Consider the following 23547-nt stretch of genomic DNA (forward strand, 5'->3'; position numbering starts at 1 on the left):
TGTCTCTATCAACCGGAGTGTTCAGCAGGTAACCACACACTCGGGGACAAATTCAAGGTCGAGAGTGGGAAAGCAGTGGCGCTGCCCTTGCTGTGCCCACAGACCTTGCTCCTATGTCAAAATGCCACCTTCTTCCTCCAATTAAAAATGGAAAGAACAGTGCCTTCCTGAAGAAATGATACGAGTCATTCATCATGGCCATTTCCCAGGCCCTGCTCCCAGCATAGAGCCTAGGGCACTGGGGGATAGGCCCTTCTCCTTGGGTATGGGACTCAGGGGCATCGCCTCAAGGCCACACTGGCAGTGAGAGTACTCCTCTCACCCATCATCTGACAATACCGCAAGCCTAGAGGTTGTGTCTCAGAGCTTAGTATCTCCAAAGACGAAGTTAACTGGGTTTATGTTTTTGTAATGTTAGGACCTATAATATGGAATCAAGAAAAAAGAAGGCCTTTTTTTTTAAAAAAAAAAAAAAAAGACCCTTGTTTTCCAAGTTTATAGCTTCTTTTCATTTGATCTGCTTTGCAAGGCTGAGGAAGAGCAAGCCAGGGGAAAGCGGGAGAGAACATTCCCGGGTGAAGGACACGAGGACAAGAGGAAAGGAGTGTAGAGTGGAGTTCAAGTAGGAGGCAAAGGGTCATCTGGAGCCAGGTCACTCAGGGCCTTGAAAGCCATTTTAAGGATTTGCTCTTAATACCAAGGGCGGTGGGAGCCATGGATAAATGTAAAGTTAGGGAGGGGCGTCAGCAGGTACATGCCCTAGGAAGCTCTCTCAGGTGTCACTGTGGAGAATGGGTAGGGCAAGGCGGAAGGCAGGGAGAAGGAGGAGGAAGATGTTTGGCTAATCCAGACAAGAGACACTGATTATCCGAGCTAAGGTGGTGGTGGTAGGTGTGGAGAGGGTGGAACAGAGTTGGGAAGGATTTTGACTCGGAGGGAAAGGTTTCTGGTTTGGGTCACTGGGAGGTCAGTCCTGAGTGAGGAAAGAAGATAAATCAGTTTAGGATTAGTTCACTTTGAGATGACCATGGGATATGCAGGTGGAAATACCCAGGGGACAGTTGGACAAACCCTTCCAGAAACCAGCAGGGCTAAGGGTCTGGGTTTGGAAGCCATTGGCATCTAGGTGGTAACTTAAGCCAAAGAGTAGAACAGTGCTTCTCCACGTGGGGTGATTTTGCCCCCCAGGAGACAGCTGGCAATATCTGGAGACACCTTTGATTATCACAATGGGGTGGAAGGCAAGCTGTCACTGGCATCTAGTGGGAGGAGGCCAGGGATGCTACTAAACTTCCCACAATGCACAGGACAGCACCCCCACCCAATGAAGAATGATCAATGTCAATAGTGCTGAGGGTGAGAAAACCTGGAGCAGTGGGGAGTGTGGAGAGCGAGAAGAGGACTGAGGACGGAGCACTGGAGAACTCCAGAAGTTTAAAGGATGGGCAGAGAAGCAGGCCCTTGAAGAAACTGAAAGGGAACCATCAGAGAGAAGCCACTGACCAGGGGAACTTCTTCAGTCACGTGAGCTTTTGGCAAGTCAATGTTGAGCACAGGGTAATGGATTGAGTGCAAAAGCCGAGCAGGAAGAGGGACGCTGGTTGACAGAATCTCCTGATGAATCCCTCAGTAGAAACGTTAGGGACAGACAGCCAATGGACCTACTCGGGTAAGTAAAGAGCTTTACGGAGAAGGACTCTTAACTTCTCCTCCCCCTTTCTTAAAGGACATGCCATCTGAGGACATCAGAGTACCTGAAATGTTGTGACATGATACTTCCCAGTTAAACAAATGCAGCAGGTTCCACTGGCTGCAGAAGTCTGAGCCCTCTCCACGTCGGCTGTCTTCAAACAACTCTCAGGAGAGGGGTAGGGAATTCAGCTGTGCCTGAAAACTGTATTTTTTTCCCTTGTAGGAATTCAGGCTGAAAATATTTTCCACTTAGCCAGAGGTTTAGACCCATTGGATTTTACTGCTGGAAACGGCTTGAGATGTCATCTGGGTTATCCTCTTTGCTTGATATTTCATTAGCCTGGCTTGGCACCTTTGGAACTTGAGATCTTTCCTGTGGAAAACTGGAATAGCTCTCTAGGTTGACCTGACTGCATCTGGATGCCCTGGGCTTGCCCTAAATAGAAGTGAACTCCTTAGGTAAATCTTGAAATGTATTTGTCTCACTTATCCTTTTAACTTACCATGTTTGATTCATTATAAAAAAAAAAAAATAAGATGATACCTGTACAGCACGCAGCACCATGCCCAGCCCAGCATAAGTGTCAATTGGGCTTTTTGCTCCTTGGGCTGTTTCCATTCTCAGTCTTGATCAGAGTCAAAACTAAATTAACTTTGTGGGTCTAAGCTTTAGAGAAAAAAACTTGTCTGCCTTAAGTTCAGATTTCCAGAAACTATGTTTTTAAAGATTAGCATTCAGAGAACATGTTTTCATATTCTAATGCCCTAAGAAAATATCATATACCAGAAATCTTACTGCCTGAAGATTGATGTACAGTCGCAACAATAAAATCTCCCTTTTCTGTGGATGGCTGAGCCAGCAGTGGGTTTTACTATTTCTTCCTAATAAAAATGAGATAAAAGAAAAAACAAAACATACATAGTTGCTTTCCATGGTAGACAGCTTCTTACTCAATTTAAATAAGTTTCCAAACACATGAAAAACTAAGATTTTAGGCTGCTGGGTTGGAAATCACTTGGCATGAAGGGGATAAAATCTTTCAGACTGTGGTGTCCAAAGTTTTCTTTGTTTTCTCCTGGTTTCATTCATATTGGAGAGAGGAATAGGGAGTTGAAGGAAGGGGGAATGTCGGTTGATGGAAGACATTTCCCAAACTAGAAGATGCTATTGCAGTTCTCTTTCTGGAGCAGGTACAGACCAAATGCCATTTTGGAAAAACCTGAGCCCAAACTAATGTCTACTAGCCACAACAGTAACAAACTCCCTACAACTAAGTGCAGGGCGGGGGCGGGGGGGGGGGGGGGTGTTTGTTTACGTAACGTGTCCATACATTTTCAACAGTTACCGAACCACCACCACCCCTCGCCCATCCCGCCTCCCCTCCGCCTCACCCAATAGTCTCACCACTCACCCCCTTCTCATGCCCCCTACTGGGGAAAGCAAGTGTGTTTCAGAATTAAAGGGCAGCAGAAGTTCCCGCTCCCCTCCATCTCTCTACTGGGGGAACCTATAAGGCAGAAGGTGCAAAGTTCAGCGTCAAAAGAGCATCTTGCTCTCTCTTGAAAGTCTCCCTTGGATCCGGTGTCCAAAACGACTGCCAGAGGCTCTTTTTCTTGATCCGAAGAAAAAGGACTGGCCAGACTAAAAAGGAGGGACTTTGGTGGAATGCAGGATCCCAGCCCTGGGCTGTGGCCCGGAGGAGATGATGTCACCGCTTCTGCAAAGTGAGGGCTGGGGGTGGGGCGGCCGAGGGGGAGCCTGCGCCGCGCCTGCAGTTGGCAAGGGAGCGTTTGGAGCCCACGTCAGGGGAGGTGTCGGGATAAATAGGGTCGTGCAATGGCCGTGGCTGGCTGCGCTCGGAGCTGCCGGGTCCAGGACTGGAACTGCCAGGGCGGCTTTGCGCCCGGGAGACCGAGGGCTGGCGCTGCTCGAGCTCTGTACGCCGGACGGCGGATATCCCCGGCCGGCCCCCGCGGCCCCACATCGCTGCCGACGGGAGTTTGGGGAGACAGCCTCTCCTGTGCCCTGAAGGACTGCCTGCTCGGAGAGGAGAGAGCGACAGACTAGGGGGGGCGGCAAGAGAAGGGCCCATTCTGCCTGTCGGGGTCGCGGCGCGGGACAGCAGGGCCATGCTCCTCTCCATCCTGACCGCGCTGTGCCTGTGGCTGCGCCTGGCGCTGGGCGTGCGCGGCGCGCCCTGCGAGGCGGTGCGCATCCCCATGTGCCGGCACATGCCCTGGAACATCACGCGGATGCCCAACCACCTGCACCACAGCACGCAGGAGAACGCCATCCTGGCCATCGAGCAGTACGAGGAGCTGGTGGACGTGAACTGCAGCGCGGTGCTGCGCTTCTTCCTCTGCGCCATGTACGCGCCCATCTGCACCCTGGAGTTCCTGCACGACCCCATCAAGCCGTGCAAGTCGGTGTGCCAGCGCGCGCGCGACGACTGCGAGCCGCTCATGAAGATGTACAACCACAGCTGGCCCGAGAGCCTGGCCTGCGAGGAGCTGCCTGTCTATGACCGAGGCGTGTGCATCTCGCCCGAGGCCATAGTCACTGACCTTCCGGAGGGTAAGGCCCAAGGAAGGACCGAGGGGGCTGAGGAGGCACCCTTGGCTGTCGCTCCCATGTGAGAACCCGGCGGCCACACCTACAGCAGCCAGCGGGTGGTCGGTCAGCCTCCTATCCCACTTCTAAGGGTTGGAGGAGGTGGGAGGGGCTGGTGACTTCTGGAAAAGTCTGGCTTCTGTATAGGGAGCTGAAGAAAAGTGTCCCATAAAGGGGTGGGGGTGGGGGGTGCTTATAAAAGGAGCCATTGGGGACATCTTCCTTTACAGTAATAATAATGATAGCAGCATTAGCAGTAAACAAGTATATAGGGTTTTCCAGGGCCTGAGCCAGCATTAAACCCTTTACATGCATCATTTAATCCTTAAAACAATCCCACAGGAAGTCTCCATTTAGTGTTAGCTCTTGAAAGCTCTTTTTGAAACAGCAGTAGGAGTCATGACTCCCCACCAGGAGTGCAGTTTGTAAATCGAGTCACCCTGGAAAACTGTGATGTCTGTTTCACTGTCTTTGACCAGGAGCCACCATCCGTGGCATCGTAGTTAACTGGATCTCCGCTTCCGATTCCTTTTTTTCTCTTTGGTCATTTTGCTGCTTTTCTGGGAAGAAGGAGCAGGTTTAACTCCACTGCTTGAAATGAAGCCTAAGAATGTTTTTGCATTCTTTTATCCTTGACTCAAGTTGCTGCACATTTAAGAGATTATGGTGTTGCTTTAGTCTAGTTTATGAAGCTATACCTCAGACCAATGCCCAAAACGTGAAGTAAGAGAGCTAAAGTGAAGGGAGAAATAGAAACTCCTCTCTAATTCGGAGTTTGAGAAAAAAATATATTTATTGCTTAAATTATGTGAATGATAGAGGGTTATGCTGGTTTGGGGTTATGGAGCTGTGTTTCTGCACTGCAAAATGTGAGGTGGGGATTCCGAAATGTTCTGGTTGTTTTGATTAGTGTAAACTAACTTGGAAAATCAACGTTTTAAAATGGATTTGGGAGGGAGTGAGGTACTCTCTCCAGGTTGGCTGTGCGTATCAGCCAGGTGAAATGGACGTGCGTTCACATCCGTTCCTGCTGGATAGGCAGGCTCGCCCCAAGTCTTCTTTCCTAAGCCCAGGATGTCTATACAAAAGGAGCAGTCGGCGATCACACACCATTTCTACTCTTGAGTATTATTTTCTGTGATGCTGTGTTAGTTTATGTCTCCAGGTGGTTCCTTATTCCAGCTAGGTGAACAGACCAAATGACTGACCCCATCCATGTGGCCCTATGTGTGTTTCAGACGTTAAGTGGATAGACATCACGCCAGACATGATGGTACAGGAGAGGCCTCTTGACGTTGACTGTAAACGCCTAAGCCCAGGTGAGTTCTTTATCCTCAAGTTTCTCTCTCTTTCTTCTCCCTGGAGTGATTTCTGAACCCTTTTCCAACTTTTTGTCGCTCTTTTATCTTCTTTAGACCGGTGCAAGTGCAAAAAGGTGAAGCCAACTCTGGCTAATTATCTGAGCAAAAACTACAGTTATGGTAAGTTATCTGATGACATGATTCACTTGGGGACTTGGCACCTTACAAAGCCAGGTCTGCTAGTCACAAAGTAAAGAGGGCTGGTGATTTTTCTAGTTAATTAGTGGGTTCTCGATGGCACAATAACAACTGTAAAACTTCTTGCTCTTCTGGGTAAATCAAGTGAAAACAAAGTAAATTACCCAAGGGACAACAGTGATGTGGATGAGATTATAAGGTTAACATCATTTCCTTGTCTTGGTGAGAGGTGCGGCTCAGCCAGGACAGCACACCTCACTTGTTCTCTTCCTAAGATTTCATTGCTGTGGGAAGGATGGGCGAGTGATCCAGGAAGTGGATTATCTGAGGCCCAGAGGCCCAGGAATTAAGAACTGCAGTGTATCTTTTTACTTATAACTAACTACAGATATTTAACATATTAAAGAAATTGTGGGAATATGTTACTCACAAGAACCTCTTGCTGCAAGGATTGTCATAGCGTAAATGCCCTCTTCTTTCTTATTTGAAAGAACAAGTCAGCACTTCTTTCAAAGAACGAGTCAATCAGGCTATTTTGAGTATTTTAAATAAACTGGATTGTACTGTCATCCTTTGGAAGTAAATTTAATTAAAAACACCATCTTTTAAATTGTCTATTTGGGCTATTTTATGTTTCTTTGCATTTCTTAAATTATTTCTGCTGAAATAGAAACTCTTTGGGGAAAAATGTTCGTTTTATTGGCTGACTTAGTTTTCCATATTTCAAACTGAAATTTTATATCTTAAGAACATTTATATTATATATTCCACAATATATAAAAGGAGGAAGGATGGAAAGATCATGAAAGGAGGAAGATCATGGCAATATAAAAGTCTGAAAAAATAGCCTCTAATTTAGGTTTTCAGATTTGCGAATTGTACATAGCCAATGTGGGTAATTCAACCAAAAAAAACAAATACACTATCTTTTCTACTAGCTTTTGGTGGTTGTTTTTTGAAAGCCTGTTCTATGTGGATATTGTCGTAATCTGATCTACTCTGTCCCTCATCTGACATTATCCAGTCTTAGTTACTAATCTGAGCTTCACTGTCATGCTGTCCCCTGGGGCATCATTGCCTCGTACTGACTTTGATGATGAAAACATTTTCTATTTAAATCCTTTGGCTCCTTTGTAACCGGCTTCCTAGGATGGAATCCAAGCAGGTCCATACTAGGCTGATTACAACTCCACAGCAGGCAGTAATAGCAAGGGACCAAAAAAGCCAGAATTTAAAACGTGACCAGACACACTGACATTAGCAGGCATCTGTAATAACCGTTCTACCTCTCCTCGCCACAGACCTCACTGTGACAGTCTGGGAAATTAAAAGTTTGAGAACAGTGATCTTCACAGACTCCTTCCAGTTCGAAAATGTTACAACTCTATTAACTTCCTCTGGAACAGCACAGCGGAAGTTCAAACATCAGATGGGTGCTTGAACCATACAGACTTTAGGGTGGCTTCTGAATCTGAGAATATATGATTCTCACTTCAGATCCTCACAAAGCAGAATCTAAACAAATATTTGTTTCTATGAAATTTTTATTGACATTCTATGTAACTAAATTTCCTAATATGTTTTTGGCAATGACAACAAAAAGCTAATTTTAGAATTATAGAATTTTAAGGCTGAGAACCCTATGGCCAGGAAAACCCTATGAATAGCAGCAGAACACTGTCTGATACAGGGCTGGAAGATAAGAGGATGGTGCAAATGGCCAGGCAGGGTTCCGCTCTGCTGTACACAGGGTCCCTAGGAGTCAGAATCGGCCCGTAGGCACTAACAACATCAAAGGCTGAGAAGGTTCCTCTGTTCAAACCCTATTTATGGCCTAATGAGGAGCAGTCACCCACCCCAAGGCAGAACCCAGACTAAGCCCGCTTGTCAATTCGCTTTTACATCTTGCAGCCCGATTCAGAACTTTCAAGACAATGTTGACAATATGGGAGGCCTTACATTTAGCGTATGATTGTGTGGGCTTTTTTCTGCCTTTGGGCAGCTTGGACATGACCATAATTACAGGAGTGATTCTTTAAGAGAGGCTCAGGAGTTGGCACGAATACACCATCCTTATTTTTCTCCAAAGGCTTCAACAACACTTGTATCGATTTTTAAATTGCAGTCATTCATGCCAAAATAAAAGCCGTGCAGAGGAGTGGCTGCAATGAAGTAACAACAGTGGTGGATGTGAAAGAGATCTTCAAGTCTTCTTCCCCGATCCCTCGTACTCAAGTCCCGCTCATTACGAATTCTTCCTGCCAGTGTCCTCACATCCTGCCCCATCAAGATGTTCTCATCATGTGTTACGAGTGGCGCTCACGGTAGGCACGGAGGGGCAGAGGAAACTGCCTACAGCTTACGAAAACGTGAATCCCATTCAGCAGTCATGGTTAAAAAAAGACAGCACTAGCTTTTTAAAAAGCAGTTTTAATAGATGCCTCCGTTGGAGTATCATGTATCCTAAATATCAATACTTCACAGAATTAGGGAAAAGTAGAAGTATGAGCATTTGGATGGAATCTTTAAAAGTCAATTTCAGAATTCATTAAATGATTTCAAAAGCTTATAGGCAGATAAATTACTTTGAGTGAAACCAGTTCTTTTCAAATCATTCAAATCAATCTTAGTGTGGCAAATACTGAATTTTTTTTAAGGTCTCTTTAATAACTTAGAGATCAAGTAAAGACAGCCATTTGAGTGTGGACCTACAGTTCCACAGAGTTTCCTTATATACTCTTAGTTTGCAATATTTGTTTGCTAGAGTATTACGCACACACGTAGGCACACGCACACTCACACACGTACATACTCAGATCACTAGCTAGGAGTGGGTGTCTCCCCACATCTCTTTCCTTGGCATCTTTTTATATATCAGTACATTCCTTATAATATAAAAATCAAACACTTCAGCATAGGTTCCAGGATGAGCCTCCTAACTTGCTGTAATACTCTTCTCCAGCAAAATAACTCATTTTTATATAACAGTTCTTCCCTTTGATTCTCTGCCATTAATGCTCATCTGTTTCTTCTAGATACAGCTCAAGACTCTATTTCTCCAAAACACAAAAACAGAAAACAAAAACCCACCTTTGGAACTGCCGTCTCTTGAATTCTTTCTTATTCTGTGCTCACTCGGTCCTTGATACCCTCCACATACCGTGTCGACCGCCTGTGGTCTTGGCTTTACAGCTGTTCTTCCACTCGTGTCTCTAGAGCAGCCGCATGAATGGATGTTGAATGGATATTTCTGGGCTCGTCTCTTGCATGGCACTTGTATCCACTACAGTAGAAGATGCAGTTCTGGGGAGGTACCAGGTGGCTAGTCATTAAATTCTACTTGGACAGATAAATGGATTATAAGTGAATTAAATAACAGCTTTCCTGTCATATTTCCCAAGTTACTTTATGGATTTAATGTAATTCTCATCAAAATCCAGGAAAAATTTTTTGGATGATTAGGATTCCTGTCTTCACAAATGATGCTAATGATCATTTGGAAGAATAAACTGGTAAGGGCGTGAAAAGGAGATTGTGAAAATAAGCAGGATGAGAGTAAATTTGCCTAATGAAACATGCAAAACTGGTGTCATGCTACACTCGTTCAAACCATGTGGTGCAAGAGTCGACAGGTAGCTAAACTAAACCAGAGGAAAAGTCTCAAAACAGATTCTAACGCATAAAAGAGCTTATATTATGAAGGAAATATGGCAAATCAGTAGGAAATTAAATTATTATTTAGTAAGTGTTGCAAATACTTTATTTGGGAAAATAGAACACGTTTGCACTTTATACTGTACCGTAAAATAAATTTCAAATGAATTAAAGAGAGAAATATTTTTAAAACCTAATCAAAGAGGATAAACTTAGGTAAATAAACATGTGATATCTGAATGGCAAAACACTTTGTAAACATAAAAATAATGTCAGAAATCACAAAGGAAAATGTCAGTACACGTATTTGTTGACATAATATCACGTACATAAAAATCACATATAAAAAGAGAGAAACAGAAAACTTGCAACGGGTATGACAAAACAATAGTAATCTTACTCTATGAAGAGTTCATATAAATTAATATTTTAAACATCAAGACTACACTATAGAAATGTGTGTAAATAAATCCATACAGACAAGTTCCAGGAGAAGAGATACAGACAGTAATTAAACATTAAAATATTCACTTCCTTAATTCTCCTATCCAAATAAAAAGAAGATCCCACTTTTACCTCTTTTTTTTTGGCAGAGCACATAGTTGTATATTCTAGTTGTAGGTCCTTCTAGTTCTTCTACGTGAGCCACCACCACAGCATGGCTACTGACAGACGAGTGGTGTGGTTCTGCACCTGGGAAGTGAACCCGGGCTGCCAAAGCAGAGCGTGCCAAACTTTAACCTCCATTTTTTCCTCCTCTTAATGTTAGTGAATTGAATGAAAGTTCAACTATTTTGAAAACAATTTGGCACTGTGCATTGAAAACCATAAAAAAAGTATACTCTTTGACTCAGTAAGTCTACTTTCAGAACTCTGTCTTAAGGAAATAATAAGCCAGTGCACACCAGTATATACACAAGGCTATTCAGTGCAACACAGGTGATGATAGCTAAGCAAAAGAGGGAAGTTCAACGGTAGAGAAATTGTTAAATATATTACGGATATCCATAGTTGTAATATTATGTGATATTAAAGTTATGTTTTTAAGTTATTCTAATTATATAAGAAAATGCATATAATACAATGATAAAAGGAAATGTGTAGTATGACCTGAATATACAATGTGATCTAAATATGTGTATATAAGTACAAGGAAGAATGAAAGGAAATGCCAATAAAATAGAAATGGTTGCTTGTGGGGTTAAGGGTTATTGAAGAATTTTGTTTTCTACAATTCTTTGTATTTTTCAACTTTTGGCTTTCATAATCAGAAGTTGCTTATTAAGATAAATTCCTTTTTTTCAGGATGATGCTTCTTGAAAATTGTTTAGTTGAAAAATGGAGAGATCAACTTAGTAAAAGATCCATAGTAAGTATAATTAGCAATACTATGAAGATGGACTTAAGTACATGTAAAGAAATTTTATATAATTTGGGAATTCTTCACATTCTTTCACATCCAAGCTATCATAGGTGCCAGCAGTGACAGCAGAATTTGTCTTTGAGTAGGCAGTTAAGAGTGTAGCTATTCTAACTCACCCTATCACTATACAAAGAAGAATCTTTCCCTGTATTTAAAATAATTTTAAGGCCTTTGTCAAAATAAGTCATATACAAAAGGCAATTATTTTGTGGCCAAAACCACGATTTTAGTGGTAACATCATAGAAATATTGGTAATTCAATTAAAGGAGTTAGAATAATTTTTTGCCCAAAGATGTGAAATCATACCAGAACTAAATAAATCAGATCATTGGTTTGAAATTTTTAAAGCATCCCCTCTCCTGAAAATATGGTTAGAATTATTCAGGAGAATTTGTGTTTTCAGGTTTCCAGAAGGCACTGCTGTTGCCTGTGTCCTCTTAGTTTGCATGAGTAAGAATTCCCGAGCAAGGGGAGAGGGCGTATTAATCCTGACTTATGGAGAAGGTAGTTTCAACACAGCCTCTCTACGTCAGTGCATTTCTGAATAAAAGAACCAAGCACTACTGCTACATCTGGGCTGGAAACTCATGAGCTGCTCGGGAGCATGCTTAGTCTTGCTGGACAGGAGATTCTAGCAGGATTGGTTATCTGGTTCCCAAGACTGCAGTAGATTAGAAGCATCAGTGTAGACAGCAAGTCCACCACGAGGACCTGAGACTGTGGAGAGGAAAGGAAGCTTTCAACAGTCACAGCTGTTTGGGCCATTCACTCTGGCAGCAAATGCTCCAATAGAAGAATACAAAAGTATCACCATGTGATAGCAACATACAGTAATGAGCTGATTATTGAACAGACTAAAATGGTGCCCTAGGAGGATGGGGACAGTGTTTTTCGTTTCACTGTATTTCTGTTGCCTAGAACCACTCCTGGCCTGTGGTCGTGCTCAGACGTTTTGCTGACTGAACTATACTCTAACCAAGTCGGGACACGTGTTATAATAAAAAGCACTGTCTATTCAAGCAGACTCATTTTTACCTTTTTCTGTTACCTGCAGCTATTTAGAAAGCAACTCCTTTTCTATGAAGGGAAGTTGACTATCCAGAATGACTCATTTCTCCTCACTTCTGGGTAGCTAACCCTTGATTGAGGATGACTACATGTGGGTGGGGCTTCTGTCTTCCTCTGGGTGTAAGAGAATTAGGTGAACTCATAAGTGTGGTAAGAGACCCCTGATTCCTAGTGAGGCTGGGTAAATTTCTGCTTTTCGCCGTGTCAGAGCCTTTGTTAGAAGGCATTACTGTGTGGGCACGTTGCATTATAGGGCCTGTGGGAAAATTTGCACAGTTAGGGCCTGGGATTCTACAACAGCTCTGGTGAATTTGAATCCCAACTCTGACAGTCACCAGCTGTGTGACCTTCTGCAAATAACCTGGGTGTGCTTGTTTCCTGGTCATGACAAGGGTGTCCACCTCGAAGGGCTATTGTGAGTTTCAATGAAATGAATGCATGTCAAGACTTCATCGTATATTATTGAGCACTTCCCAAACCATCTGGTTCATGATACGTGCTCAACAAGGTAGGGTAGCTATTATAATTGTTGTTGTCGTGATTGACATATTACAGTGAAAAAACGGTATTAATTGGGATATTAGTTTAACAGCATAAAGGGGTGAGATGTGTTTACATGTTTACAAATTGCCTCCCAGCAGTGGGAAGAGAGGCTTCAGGAACAGCAGAGAACAATCCAGGACAAGAAGCGAACAGCCGGGCGCACCAGTCGTAGTAATCCCCCCAAACCGAAGGGAAAGCAGCCTGCTCCCAAGCCAGCCAGCGCCAAGAAGAACATTAAAGCTAGGAGTGCCCAAAAGAGAACCAACCAGAAAAAAGTGTGAGCTAACTGCTTTCCAAAATGGGGACTTCCTCTCAGGATGAGGCCAGGCAGTGCCCAGACGGCCTGCGGAAGGCCACACGCCCCTGCCTTAACGACTGCGGTACCCTCCGTAGACACATCTTGCAGCACTTTCCTTAATGATATGCTTCAGTTTTTCTTTTTAAGCCGCCACAAGCCATAGTGGTCAGTATGTCCTTTGGTGGGGAAGGTATATGAAAGCTGGTGGGGAAGCTTCTCGCATTCAGAGTAGCCTGTGAGCATCCTCTCCGAGATCTCCACGTGGGGAAAACGTGCTTCTGTTGTACCGTTTGACCTAATATGTGCATTGTAAAATAAATGCCATATTACAAACAAAACACCTAGCTTTTTTTTGGACAATATGTTTTGCTTCAGTTTGACTTCGGTTGTTAGAATGTTAGTGATATTTTAAAATGTGATCGAAAATACAGTGCTTCTAAGGAGGAGAGCAAGAAGAATGAATGTTTAAAAGATCTTTATGTGTAGGGGCCGGCTGGGTGGTGCAGTGGTTAAGTTCACATGCACCCCTTCAGCGGCCTGGGGTTCACTGGTTCGGATCCCAGGCGCAGACCTACACCACTTATCAAGTCATGCTGTGGCAGGCATCCCACATATAAAGTAGAGGAAGATGGGAACAGGTGTTAGCTCAGGGCCAGTCTTCCTCAGCAAAAAGAGGAGGATTGGTGGTGGATGTTAGCTCAGGGCTAATCTTCCTCAAAAAAAAGAATAAAAGATCTTTGCATGTTTACTGTTTACAGGAGAATTTTTGTAACGAAAGGGCATTTTTGAACAATCTAGAAAAGTAGGATATGGAAAATTGTAATGAGTTTTTTTTATAAAGAAGACTTTCTACTCTGTTTTTAGCTAGAAAACTCAGAAAACTAAAACAAGAGCAATGATAAATATAGAAAAGGGAAAGGCAGACACGCAGCACCTGGACACTTGTTTTCTGGTGACCGTGCTTAGTGGAGATGCTCTGATTGTACAATCGCCGTGCTTCTCATCAGTACCCTTGAAGTAGGACCAGAAACAGATATTGTTTCTCCTTTATGATTTGGGTAGCGGTTAGTCAACTCCCAAGTCTTTTACACCTGTGGGTGCGGTACTCATCTTACGTCCCAGGACATCCTAGTGTCTTGATGCCAAACCTGAGAGAATTTTCTGTCTGCTGATTGCTGGTGCTTACAAGGGTGCCGTGGTCTGAGGCCGGAGGGCCAGGATCCAATCACCACTGCCACACACCAGGTCTGCGCCTGGAAATGGTGATTACGGTCACTGGTCCACCCACTATTCAAAGATGTGGAGGAACAATCTGAAAGCTTAAGAGTAATTTCTCTTCTAAATTTACCATTGTCCCTGCTTCTCGGAGAAAGGGTAAGTTACCTATTGCATTCACACAAAATAATTAACAAATAATTTCATTTCATCTCTGCAGCCATTGAGACACAGAAGTGAGGGTGTGGGTAAGTCAGGGGAGAGTGGAGACAGAGGGTTATGGGAATGCCGGCACAGGGTCCCATCTCCTTCTGAAAGTGTAACTTTGTCTGCATTGCTACCCCAGGGCAGTAGAGCTAAAGGAACCCAATAGATGGACCCACACAGGGATATCAATAAAACACGCGGGGTGCATTTCTGCTATGCAGCGGCCAACCTCTTTGGCTCTTAAGGAAAGCCAGACAGGTGTTAAGCATAGTATCCAAACTAAAGAAACTTTGGAAAGGCCATTAAAAGGCCCAGGTAGGCTAGCTTACCTCCTCAGCATAGTAGGAATTTTCTGCAGGAAGGGAGTTAGAAATGGAACTCTCCGTGGAAAAGGAGAAAAAACACTTATGTAAAACCTTTTTTTTAAGTGCAACACAATACCATAAGAATTTGGAGATGCCTACACATTTAAACACTGTTTACTTGGACTATTTAACTGAAATCATATACTGAATGTTATGCAAAAACTTAATTAGGCACATTTATCAGTTTGATTGATTGATAAAAGATTAGCTATGCCGCTGCCTTGTTATTTATTACAAAAAAGTTGAAAATGAACGTCAGCCCACACTGAGTTATATATACCAAGTAGGGAAGTGGCCTTTGTGTGAGAGCCAAAAATTTATTTTTCTTACTTAAATATTTTCTGCATCTGAATACATGAGAGGAAGTAAACATAAATATATGGAAAGGAAAGCTAAGGTTCTATCTCTGAAATGGGAATTATTTGAAAGTTGGGTTACTTTAATCAGAAAAAATAACATTTTGCAATATGTTTATCAACACATTTTGTAATTGAGGAAAACTGGAGGCATTTATTTTTTTTTAAGAATTTTGTTGGTCTTTCAATAATACAGTAAATGTGTCTTTTCTATAAAGCATTCAAAAACGCATAAAGTGAAAAATAATACAATTGGCGCCAGCCAAGTGGCATAGTGGTCAAGTGCACGTGCTCCGCTTTGGTGGCCCAGGGTTTGCGGGTTCAGATCCCGGGCACAGACCTACACACTGCCCCTCAAGCCACACTGTGGCGATGTCCCACATACAAAATAGAGGAAGATTGGCACAGATGTTAGCTCAGGGACAATCTTCCTCAAGCAAAAAGAGGGAGATTGGCAACAGATGTTAGCTCAGGGCCAATCTTCCTCACCAAAAATAAAAATAAAAATAAATACAATTAAAATCCTACCTAATCCCACTCACCACAATGCAGAGGCAATCAGTGCTAGTATTTTGGTAGATAATTTTTCAGGTATTTCCTATGCATGTATATAGTGATTTGATAAAAATAGAACTAGGAACCCATTATACATAGTTTCATAACACGCATTCTTCACTTGACCCTTTACTGGGATTGGTTCTCATGTCAATAAAGCTGATGCCACCTCATTTATAACTGCTGCGTTGTACTCCATGATATGCATTACTCAACAAACCCTTATGTTACTAGGTATTAGGTTGTTTCTTAACTGAACATACTGAGTAACTGAATAAACATCTTGGTAGCTAATATCTGTGCACATCCTTAATCAGTTCTTTGGGATGTGTTCATTTAAGTAGCATTGCTGGCCCAAGTATGCTCAGCAAAGCAAATTCTTGATCATATTGTCAGTTATCCTCCAGAATGCTTGGACCACAGATGTATCAAAGTGCTGACTTTCCAACTCCTCACTAGGATTGTTTCCTCCCTCCCATGGTTTTTATAAATTTCAGCTGGGAACTGGATGTCATCTTGGGCGAAGCTCCTCTCTCCATCTGTGAGCCATCGCTGACAACTTTCTTAACACTCCAATATTCCAGGCACCTGGGGAATGAATGATTGAGTATCTCGACGGGGATAAGGTTGATAGATAGATAGATAGATAGATAGATAGATAGATAGATAAGGTTGATAGATAGATAGATAGATAGATAATAGATACTAGATGATAGATAGATGATAGAGAGACAGTTAATAGATAGACAGATAATAGATAGATAGATGATAGATTTTTTGATTTCTGGGGAAAGCCTATGCAACCTCCTCAGTTTTTTTCGGTGAATCAAATTTAATAATATAACTGATCAGCTAGAGAAACCAAAGAATTTGGATGTAGCAGAAATGCCAATTGATTTTCTCTCTGTCCACGCTTCTTTCAAGACGCATGAGAACTTAGATAAATATCCTTAATTTCTTACTTTCCAGTTTGAAACCAATGCAGTTGGACCACACTTTTGGTTTCTAGCCTTGGGTGCTTATAACATCGTCTATTGCAAACTTACAGTAAAGCGCCTTTACTTGAGCTGGCTCGAGGGGCCTTCTGTTTGGCAGAACCAGTCCCCAAAGAAAAAAGAAGGGCACATTTTTACCACAAATCTCTACCTGCTGCTGTCACCAATTCAAAAAGCAGAAATGGTTATTTGGAATCACAGAATGAAAAACCTGAATAGGACCTCAGAAGTCATAATCTAGCATGCTGGAGAAAGCCTGCATGCAGGCTTGGCTGATGTCTCACATATAGTTGTAGAAACAACAGGTCCCCCAGAGCTACTCACTTTTAGCATACCAGGCTAAAGTGCACTGATTGTTCAGGAACATAAAACTGCTCTATTAGAGAGAACACTCATTTATCACCATAGAAAGAGCAATAGGAGAACAAATTTCTGCTACTGACTGTAGTCTGATAAAGCTAGTACTGACCATATTTTCTAGTGTTTTCCTAGTGGGGAAACACTTTTTTTTTTTTGAGGAAGATTAGCCTTGAGCTAACATCTGCTGCCAATCCTCCTCTTTTTTGCTGAGGAAGACTGGCCCTGAGCTAACATCCTTGCCCATCTCCCTCTACTTTTATGTGGGACACCTGCCACGGCATGGCTCGACAAGCAGTGTGTAGATCCGCACCCAGGATCCGAACCGGCAAACCCTGGCCGTGGAAGCGGAACGTGCAAACTTAACCAATACACCACCAGGCCAGCCCAGGAAAACACTTTCTGGGAAGCATCTTACCCTGAGAGATACATCTAGTGACTGGCATGCCAACCAAAAATTTTAGTCACTTGTCAGCTTTGTGACAACTGATAGCAAGCAATGTCAGGTTCTCCAGCTCAATGGAGCACCTGGGATAGAGTATCTCCCTTAACGTAAGTACCCCAAAGGAGATGCTTCACCCTAAAATGGCAATGAAATATCCCCCTTTTTTATTATTCACACAGCAGAGATAAACAAAAAAGAAAAAATGAAAACAAAAGCACCCAAAATGTCAAAATTAGCATTTTGGTGTGAATTCTTCCAAACTTTCTGTTTGGGCATATGAATTTAATAACGTAGCATAAACATCTTTCCATGTAAAGAAATACAACTGCATTTTCATTCTCCACAGCTGCATAGCATGGATGCATCAGAGTTTATTTTGCCCATAACTTGTGAGAATGAGTTTTAAATGTGGTTCCACCTGCCAGAGTAGGGCAGGCTTTTATGACACAAATAATTTTCCACTGTTATTGAATTCTCAGGACCAGAAAAAAAAAAAAAGGAACACAAAAGAGTGCAGAGTGCAAGGCATAAATGCTCTTCTGTATTCTGTCTAATGGACATGTGTTACTTTTATAATTAGAAAATACTACTATTATCAGAGAGAGAGATGGAACATAGCATGGTTTTAAGCCATGCAGATGTGCAAACATGAAAACTACTTCATTGATTATGTCTGTGTTAGTCTGGGTCCTCAGAGAAGCAGGTGCCAAATGGGATTAAATTCAATGTGGAAGGATTTTCACCTGTGAGAGAGAACGGGCAGGGGCTGAACAGGGCTGGGAGAGCTTTCAGAAAGAGGGAAGAGGCAAGGAGGGATGGGTGGACGCATTTCAGACTGCTTCAATGTCTAAGGAAAGTTTGACAAGGCTATGGGGACACCTCAGCCACGCCAGCCTACCTTCGTCTCCCAGGGACAGCTCTGCCTTAGTATCTGGGCACACTCAACCATCAGCTGGGAGCAGCCCATGGGCAGCCCTGTCATGGTGCAAAGGTAGCAGTGAATTTCACACCCTCGTGTCTGGATACCTGGTCAATTATGGTGTCTGTAGTTAGGCTGTGACTCATGGCCTTCATGGCCATCACAGTCTGACAGTTATAAGAATATTGACATTTTACCATGACGTTTTCAGCACAATCTATAAAGTGGTGGTGTCAAGCGACAAAATGTGCTGACTACAACTATAGATCTTACGGTATTTACTTGTCTACCTAAGAGAGGTCTCTTTCTACTAGAATGTAAGGAAACGTTTTTAAGAGGTAATTAATGGCAGCAATAAAGTCCATGATGTGTAATTTTGCCTTTACAGGATCAGACAGCATAAGTCTAATATATTTAGCTGCGATATTTGCATGAGATTAGTTTTATAATTAGATAATCCTAATATGTAGCTATAAAATCTAGATGAGAACCACTTTATACTGGCAAGTTTGCATCCCATTAGTGATACACTTTGAAAAGAGCATGCTATATTAGCAATTAAACTTAGCTAACAGAGAAGACTCCTACCAAGAGGGCTGATCCCAAATCTCACAAATTATAATCATACAAATAATAAAATGAGGCGTAGAAAACTGAGGTTAAGCAAAAAATGGTTTTATGAATAAAATTCCATCATGGTATTGAGGTCTATCTAAAATGCTGTTGTTAAATCAAGGACATGGGTTTTTAAAATTCATTAACATTTTTAGTCCTGTAATAATTTCAAATTTTCATTATGTCGCTGAAATGTTTCGGCAGCCGAAAATCACATGGACAGTTGCTTAGTCAACTTTCTCCCTTTATTGAAGGCATAAAAATGTGGCTCTGGAGGTCATCCAGAGTAGCTCCAAGGGATGAGCGCGTGCAGACGGACCAGGCAAGCATCAGGACCAGCGGACCCACTTCAGTGGAAGGAAAGGGCACCAAAGGGTCCAGGAAAGGGGCCATAAAATAGAGTATAGCATATTTTGGGAAATCTGTCCATTTTCTGCAGGGCAGCTGCTTACAAGGAACAGGACTAAGGGAGGGGATGCTGGAAAGTATTAGAAGCCAACCAGGAATGCTTCGGGTCTCATTTTGGAAGGGGGCTAGAGGGGTTAAGTAGGGCAATCAAAGAAACTCTGGCTTCAGGACCAAGGTGCATGACTGAGGCAGTCCTACACGGTAGTGGCTGTTCCGTGTAGTGGAATTCATGAAGACACAGACCTCAGCCCCAGCTCTCTTTGGCTGTTGGGATAGAGACGCGTCCCTCACAGGCTTACCATTGCCTCCCTTCCGAGCCACTCTCTGTATTCAGACTCATACCCCCCATCTTGTGCTCCTCATCATGCCTACAAATCTCAGCCCAGAGCTCCACGCTGTGCCCACCGATTTGGCAGTCCTCAATTGCCTCATTCACAATGGCCCAGGACATGCATTTTCTGCCTAGAGTCCAGCCGAGATTCAAAATCAGCCCACTTAGCTGGAGCCTTGACAATGCTCTAGACTTTTCTAACCTTTCTCCCCAGGGGCAAGAAGATATTTCCAAGGACTGCCAACCCTAGCCCCTTTATGCCTGCCTGTGCTGCTGTGTCCTCCCCACTGAAGTCAGTCCCCTCAAGACCAATGCAAACTAAGGTTTAATTGAATGGATTTCTTTGGACGTTGATTATTAGATTTCTGACTACTTACCTCCAGCTAACTCTATGATCCAAAAGAAAAAGCCTTTCTCTATGTCTTGCTTATAAAATCTTTGTTCAGATGTACACATCTATAGACAACTGAGTGAAGCATGCCATCTACTGGTAAAATGCATTACTAACTTTAAGAGAGTGTTGTTTTAACGTTTTTGAAGTTCTGGACCATTTCTGAGTTCATAACAGTGAGCCACTTAACACAATCATGTAAGGAATACCCATGCTATCAGGCATGTAAAGCAGCAGATAATGGAATTTGAGAGAGTGTGGAGTGTGAAGGAAGGGAGGAAGTGAATATTTTTACTATACTTATTTCTCTACACGGTTCAAAGAAAGCCAATAATTGATTTACACTAATTTTTTTAAAGAAATGCATTCTGAAGAAAAATTGAGAAATATCCTTACTGATCATTCACATGTAACTAGATTTTGTATAGTGTAACAATTCAGATGAATATCCACAGGTGTGTTTCTCAAACAGAATGTTAGAACATCTGAGTTTTGAGGTGAGTAATGTGTTACCAAACGATCAAGAAGTGACGTCAGCAAGATGGCAGAGTAGGACGCCTTGGACCATCTTTCCTCCTGCAAACTCACCAACTCAGCAAGAATTCATGGACAAATTCCCTTTGTGAGAAATGCAGAAACTAAGTGAAAGGCTCCTGTACTCTAGATGACTATGAAACCAGACGCACCAAAGCTGGTAGAGAGATTCAGGACATCCTCTGCCTGGAGTCCCTGCCTCCAGCATAGCACTGTACAGTCAGAAAGAGATCCCTTACCTCTTGGCTTCTCCTAGGGGAGGGAAGCAGCTGCTGTGCGTGTCCAGTGCCCCACCTCCCCTGAAAGGGGTCCCAGAGAATTAACCTCTGTCTTTTCAGTCTTGGAGCTTGGATGGCTCCACCACAGCGTAGCAGCCTGGAGGAGAGCAGAGATGGCAGTTTGGGTTGGCAGAGACCATAGCTACCCCCCTTGCCCAGTGCAGAGAGAGCAGATGAAAAAGCAGAGATCTGGAGAGAAGCCTCACATCTCATAAGGGCAGTAGGGCCATATAGGATCTGGCTCTAACAACCTTTCCAGCCTCCACATCAGGGGCACCCACTTGTCCCAGGCAGATGGTCAGGTGGGCAGGGGTGGGCCATGGCCACACAGACCTAGAGGGCATGGACGCCTGAGATCAGGTACAGGGGAGCAAGCTGCACAGACATGTGCTGTGCAACAATCAGCATTCAGGCCTTTCCTGCTGGAATGCTTAGAGTCAAAATTTTGGCCAACCTGTAAACATACATTAGGGCCTTGAAGCATGCATTTTGCCTATAACTTCACTTCTGGCTTCATTAAATTTATTCTACTCTCTTCTTTCCCATATTCCACATTCCTCCCCAATTATTTTGTTGAATCTTGTGTGCATTTAAATAAGCCACCTTAAATCCTCTGAAAGACAGGGTAAAACTAAATATAAAGATTATGGCGGGGTTACATTTTTCTATTACTATTATTATGCATAGCCACGTGTTTTTCACGTGGTTGAGGTGAATTTTTAACTTGAGGTAACATTGAGTTTTCCTCCATAGAATATCGTTCGTATTATTCCTCCCAGGGAGCAGTGCCACATAGTTATGTGATGATGCGATCTTCTACGCATTATCTTCTCAAAGTTCTAGGAAAAGAAAGACAATACTTGGTAAGGTACAGACATGGCTATATGCTAATTTTAAAGCAGTTATTAGTTGCCATCTTGTACACAAATTCCTAACATGGTTTAATCACAGAGCTTTTCTTTACCTGCATACTGTCCGATTCAGCAAGTAAGGAATCAACAAGGAGGAACAAACCAACAAGTTAATGAACAAACTCTTGTGACAGGGTGAAAAATATTAATTTGTGAACGTTCCTGGCAGCAGCCTCAGTTCTGAAGGGGCAATCTGGGGGACGCAGCACCTCAGCATCCACTACAGGCAGAACCAGATTCTCAGTTGAAGGGATCTTAGCAATCACCTCACTGTAATCTTTGATTTAAAGCCAGCAGTCCAGTACAGAACCTTGCCTGAGTACCTGCCAATGCCACTAGCAGCATCCTGCACAAGCTATTGGTCAGATATGATCCCAGGATAGGACCGAATTTCAAAAGCATCCCTGTTGATAGTCAACCTTTTTATTAACAGTTTTGGATCCATTCAAGAGACAACAATGGACTGTAGAGTTAACATCTTCCTGAGACAAAAATGGAACAATCCCAGGCTGAAGCTCCCTGGAGATTTTCGGGGCTTAGATGCACTGACAGTGGATCCCACAACATACAAGTGTCCGTGGAAACTTAATTAGTTTTTTCCAAATGAAAAAAGTGCCAATTTTTATGATGTAACACAGGAAAACATCCTCTTTATTTTGGGGGATGGAGATGTCCTCGTCAGCGTGAGGTTATCTATTGTCTTTCACGCCCTTTGAACTTGACTTTTTTTCCCGTGCACACACAACATTGTAAGACACAATTTAAGAGCTTTGTTTACACAACTGATGATTTACGATTTGTCTGGCAGTCAGGGGATCCTCTCAGTTAGAAAAAATTGTGCTGCCTCAATTTGATATTAAAAAGGAGGATATTGAATATGGTGTAACTGTACAAAATACTATGAAGGTACTGGCTACTACACACATGTAGAAGTCATCTTCACCCTAAGGAGACAGATAGGGTTTTCCACGATGGGTGTCTATGCCCCAACCCTGCTGATTGTGGTTCTCTCTTGGCTTTCCTTCTGGATCAATCCAGATACCAGTGCTGCCGGAATGCCCCTGGGTATCTTCTCAGTACTCAGCTTGGCCTCTGAGTGCACAAACCTTGCTGCTGAACTCCCCAAAGTATCGTACACTAAGGCTCTTGATGAATGACTCGTTGCTTGTCTTCTCTTTGGGTTTGCCTCACTAGTGGGTGCTGTTGAATAACCCCAAACAAGTTGAAGCAGAAAAAGCCAGAATTGCTAAGGCTGAGCATGCATCTGGGAAAGGTGGAAATGCGGCTCAAAAGAATACTGTGAATGGTCCAGGGACTCCTGTGTACATTAGCACTTTGCTGGTTGGAGAGCTCAGATGCAAAAAGGTTTGTACTTCTAAGTCTGATCCGAGATCTCATGACTTCAGCGTTGTTGGAAGCTTACCAAGAGATACTGAATTACCCAATTATGACTGTTATTAACAATGAAATCAACAATGGATTTGGGAAATCTCACACAAAGAACAAAAAACCACCTCCTACCAAACCCATTATTCCAACGTTATTCCAATTTGCAAAGCAAATTGATCTTTAGGCAAGAGCGTTGTTTCCCTTCTGCTGCTTCTTTTTCAATGTTATAGGTGGGTCTGCATATTTATGATAAATCTTTCCCACTTGTATAAAATAAAATCCCATTTCATTGTGACCAATCTCATTCATAAATACCACTCTATGACATTTTTTTCATTTTCATAGGTATATATTGCATTTTGTATGCCATTTGTTCGTAATAAAAATGTGGCACCTTAATTTTGAATGGCAGCGTGATCTTGTAATGTCTGCCCTCTAATAATGATGTATATATGTATAGTAAACATATTGGTTTAGGAATAAATGA

General features: G+C 42.8%; 1 protein-coding gene and 1 pseudogene across 2 annotated transcripts; both read left to right on the forward strand.

Annotated features, from left to right (window-relative positions):
- Positions 1-3419: 3419 nt before the first annotated feature.
- SFRP4 (secreted frizzled related protein 4) lies at positions 3420-13127 on the forward strand. 2 transcript variants are annotated; one of them, XM_014831934.3, is made up of 6 exons: positions 3420-4267; positions 5542-5622; positions 5719-5784; positions 7928-8126; positions 10762-10825; positions 12587-13127. In XM_014831934.3, exons 1-6 carry the CDS (start codon positions 3823-3825, stop codon positions 12770-12772), a joined length of 1041 nt encoding a protein of 346 aa, XP_014687420.1. In that variant the 5' UTR covers positions 3420-3822; the 3' UTR covers positions 12773-13127. The 2 variants fall into 2 exon arrangements, with proteins under 2 accessions (XP_014687420.1, XP_070360702.1); XM_070504601.1 differs by lacking the exons at positions 10762-10825; positions 12587-13127 and adding an exon at positions 8838-9137 and having other exon boundaries at positions 3542-4267.
- On the forward strand, positions 12790-23310 carry LOC106825182 (glycine receptor subunit beta pseudogene; annotated as a pseudogene).
- The last annotated feature ends 237 nt before the right edge of the window (positions 23311-23547 follow it).

The sequence above is a fragment of the Equus asinus genome, chromosome 1 (genome assembly GCF_041296235.1).
Source record: "Equus asinus isolate D_3611 breed Donkey chromosome 1, EquAss-T2T_v2, whole genome shotgun sequence".
Taxonomy (NCBI): domain Eukaryota; kingdom Metazoa; phylum Chordata; class Mammalia; order Perissodactyla; family Equidae; genus Equus; species Equus asinus.

Coding starts and splice junctions, on each gene's coding strand:
- SFRP4 (XM_014831934.3), top strand. CDS start 3,823: ATGCTCCTCTCCATCCTGACCGCGCTGTGCCTGTGGCTGCGCCTGGCG. Junction 5,785..7,927: donor GAGCAAAAACTACAGTTATG/GTAAGTTATCTG, acceptor TTTAAATTGCAG/TCATTCATGCCAAAATAAAA. Junction 8,127..10,761: donor TGTTACGAGTGGCGCTCACG/GTAGGCACGGAG, acceptor CCTTTTTTTCAG/GATGATGCTTCTTGAAAATT.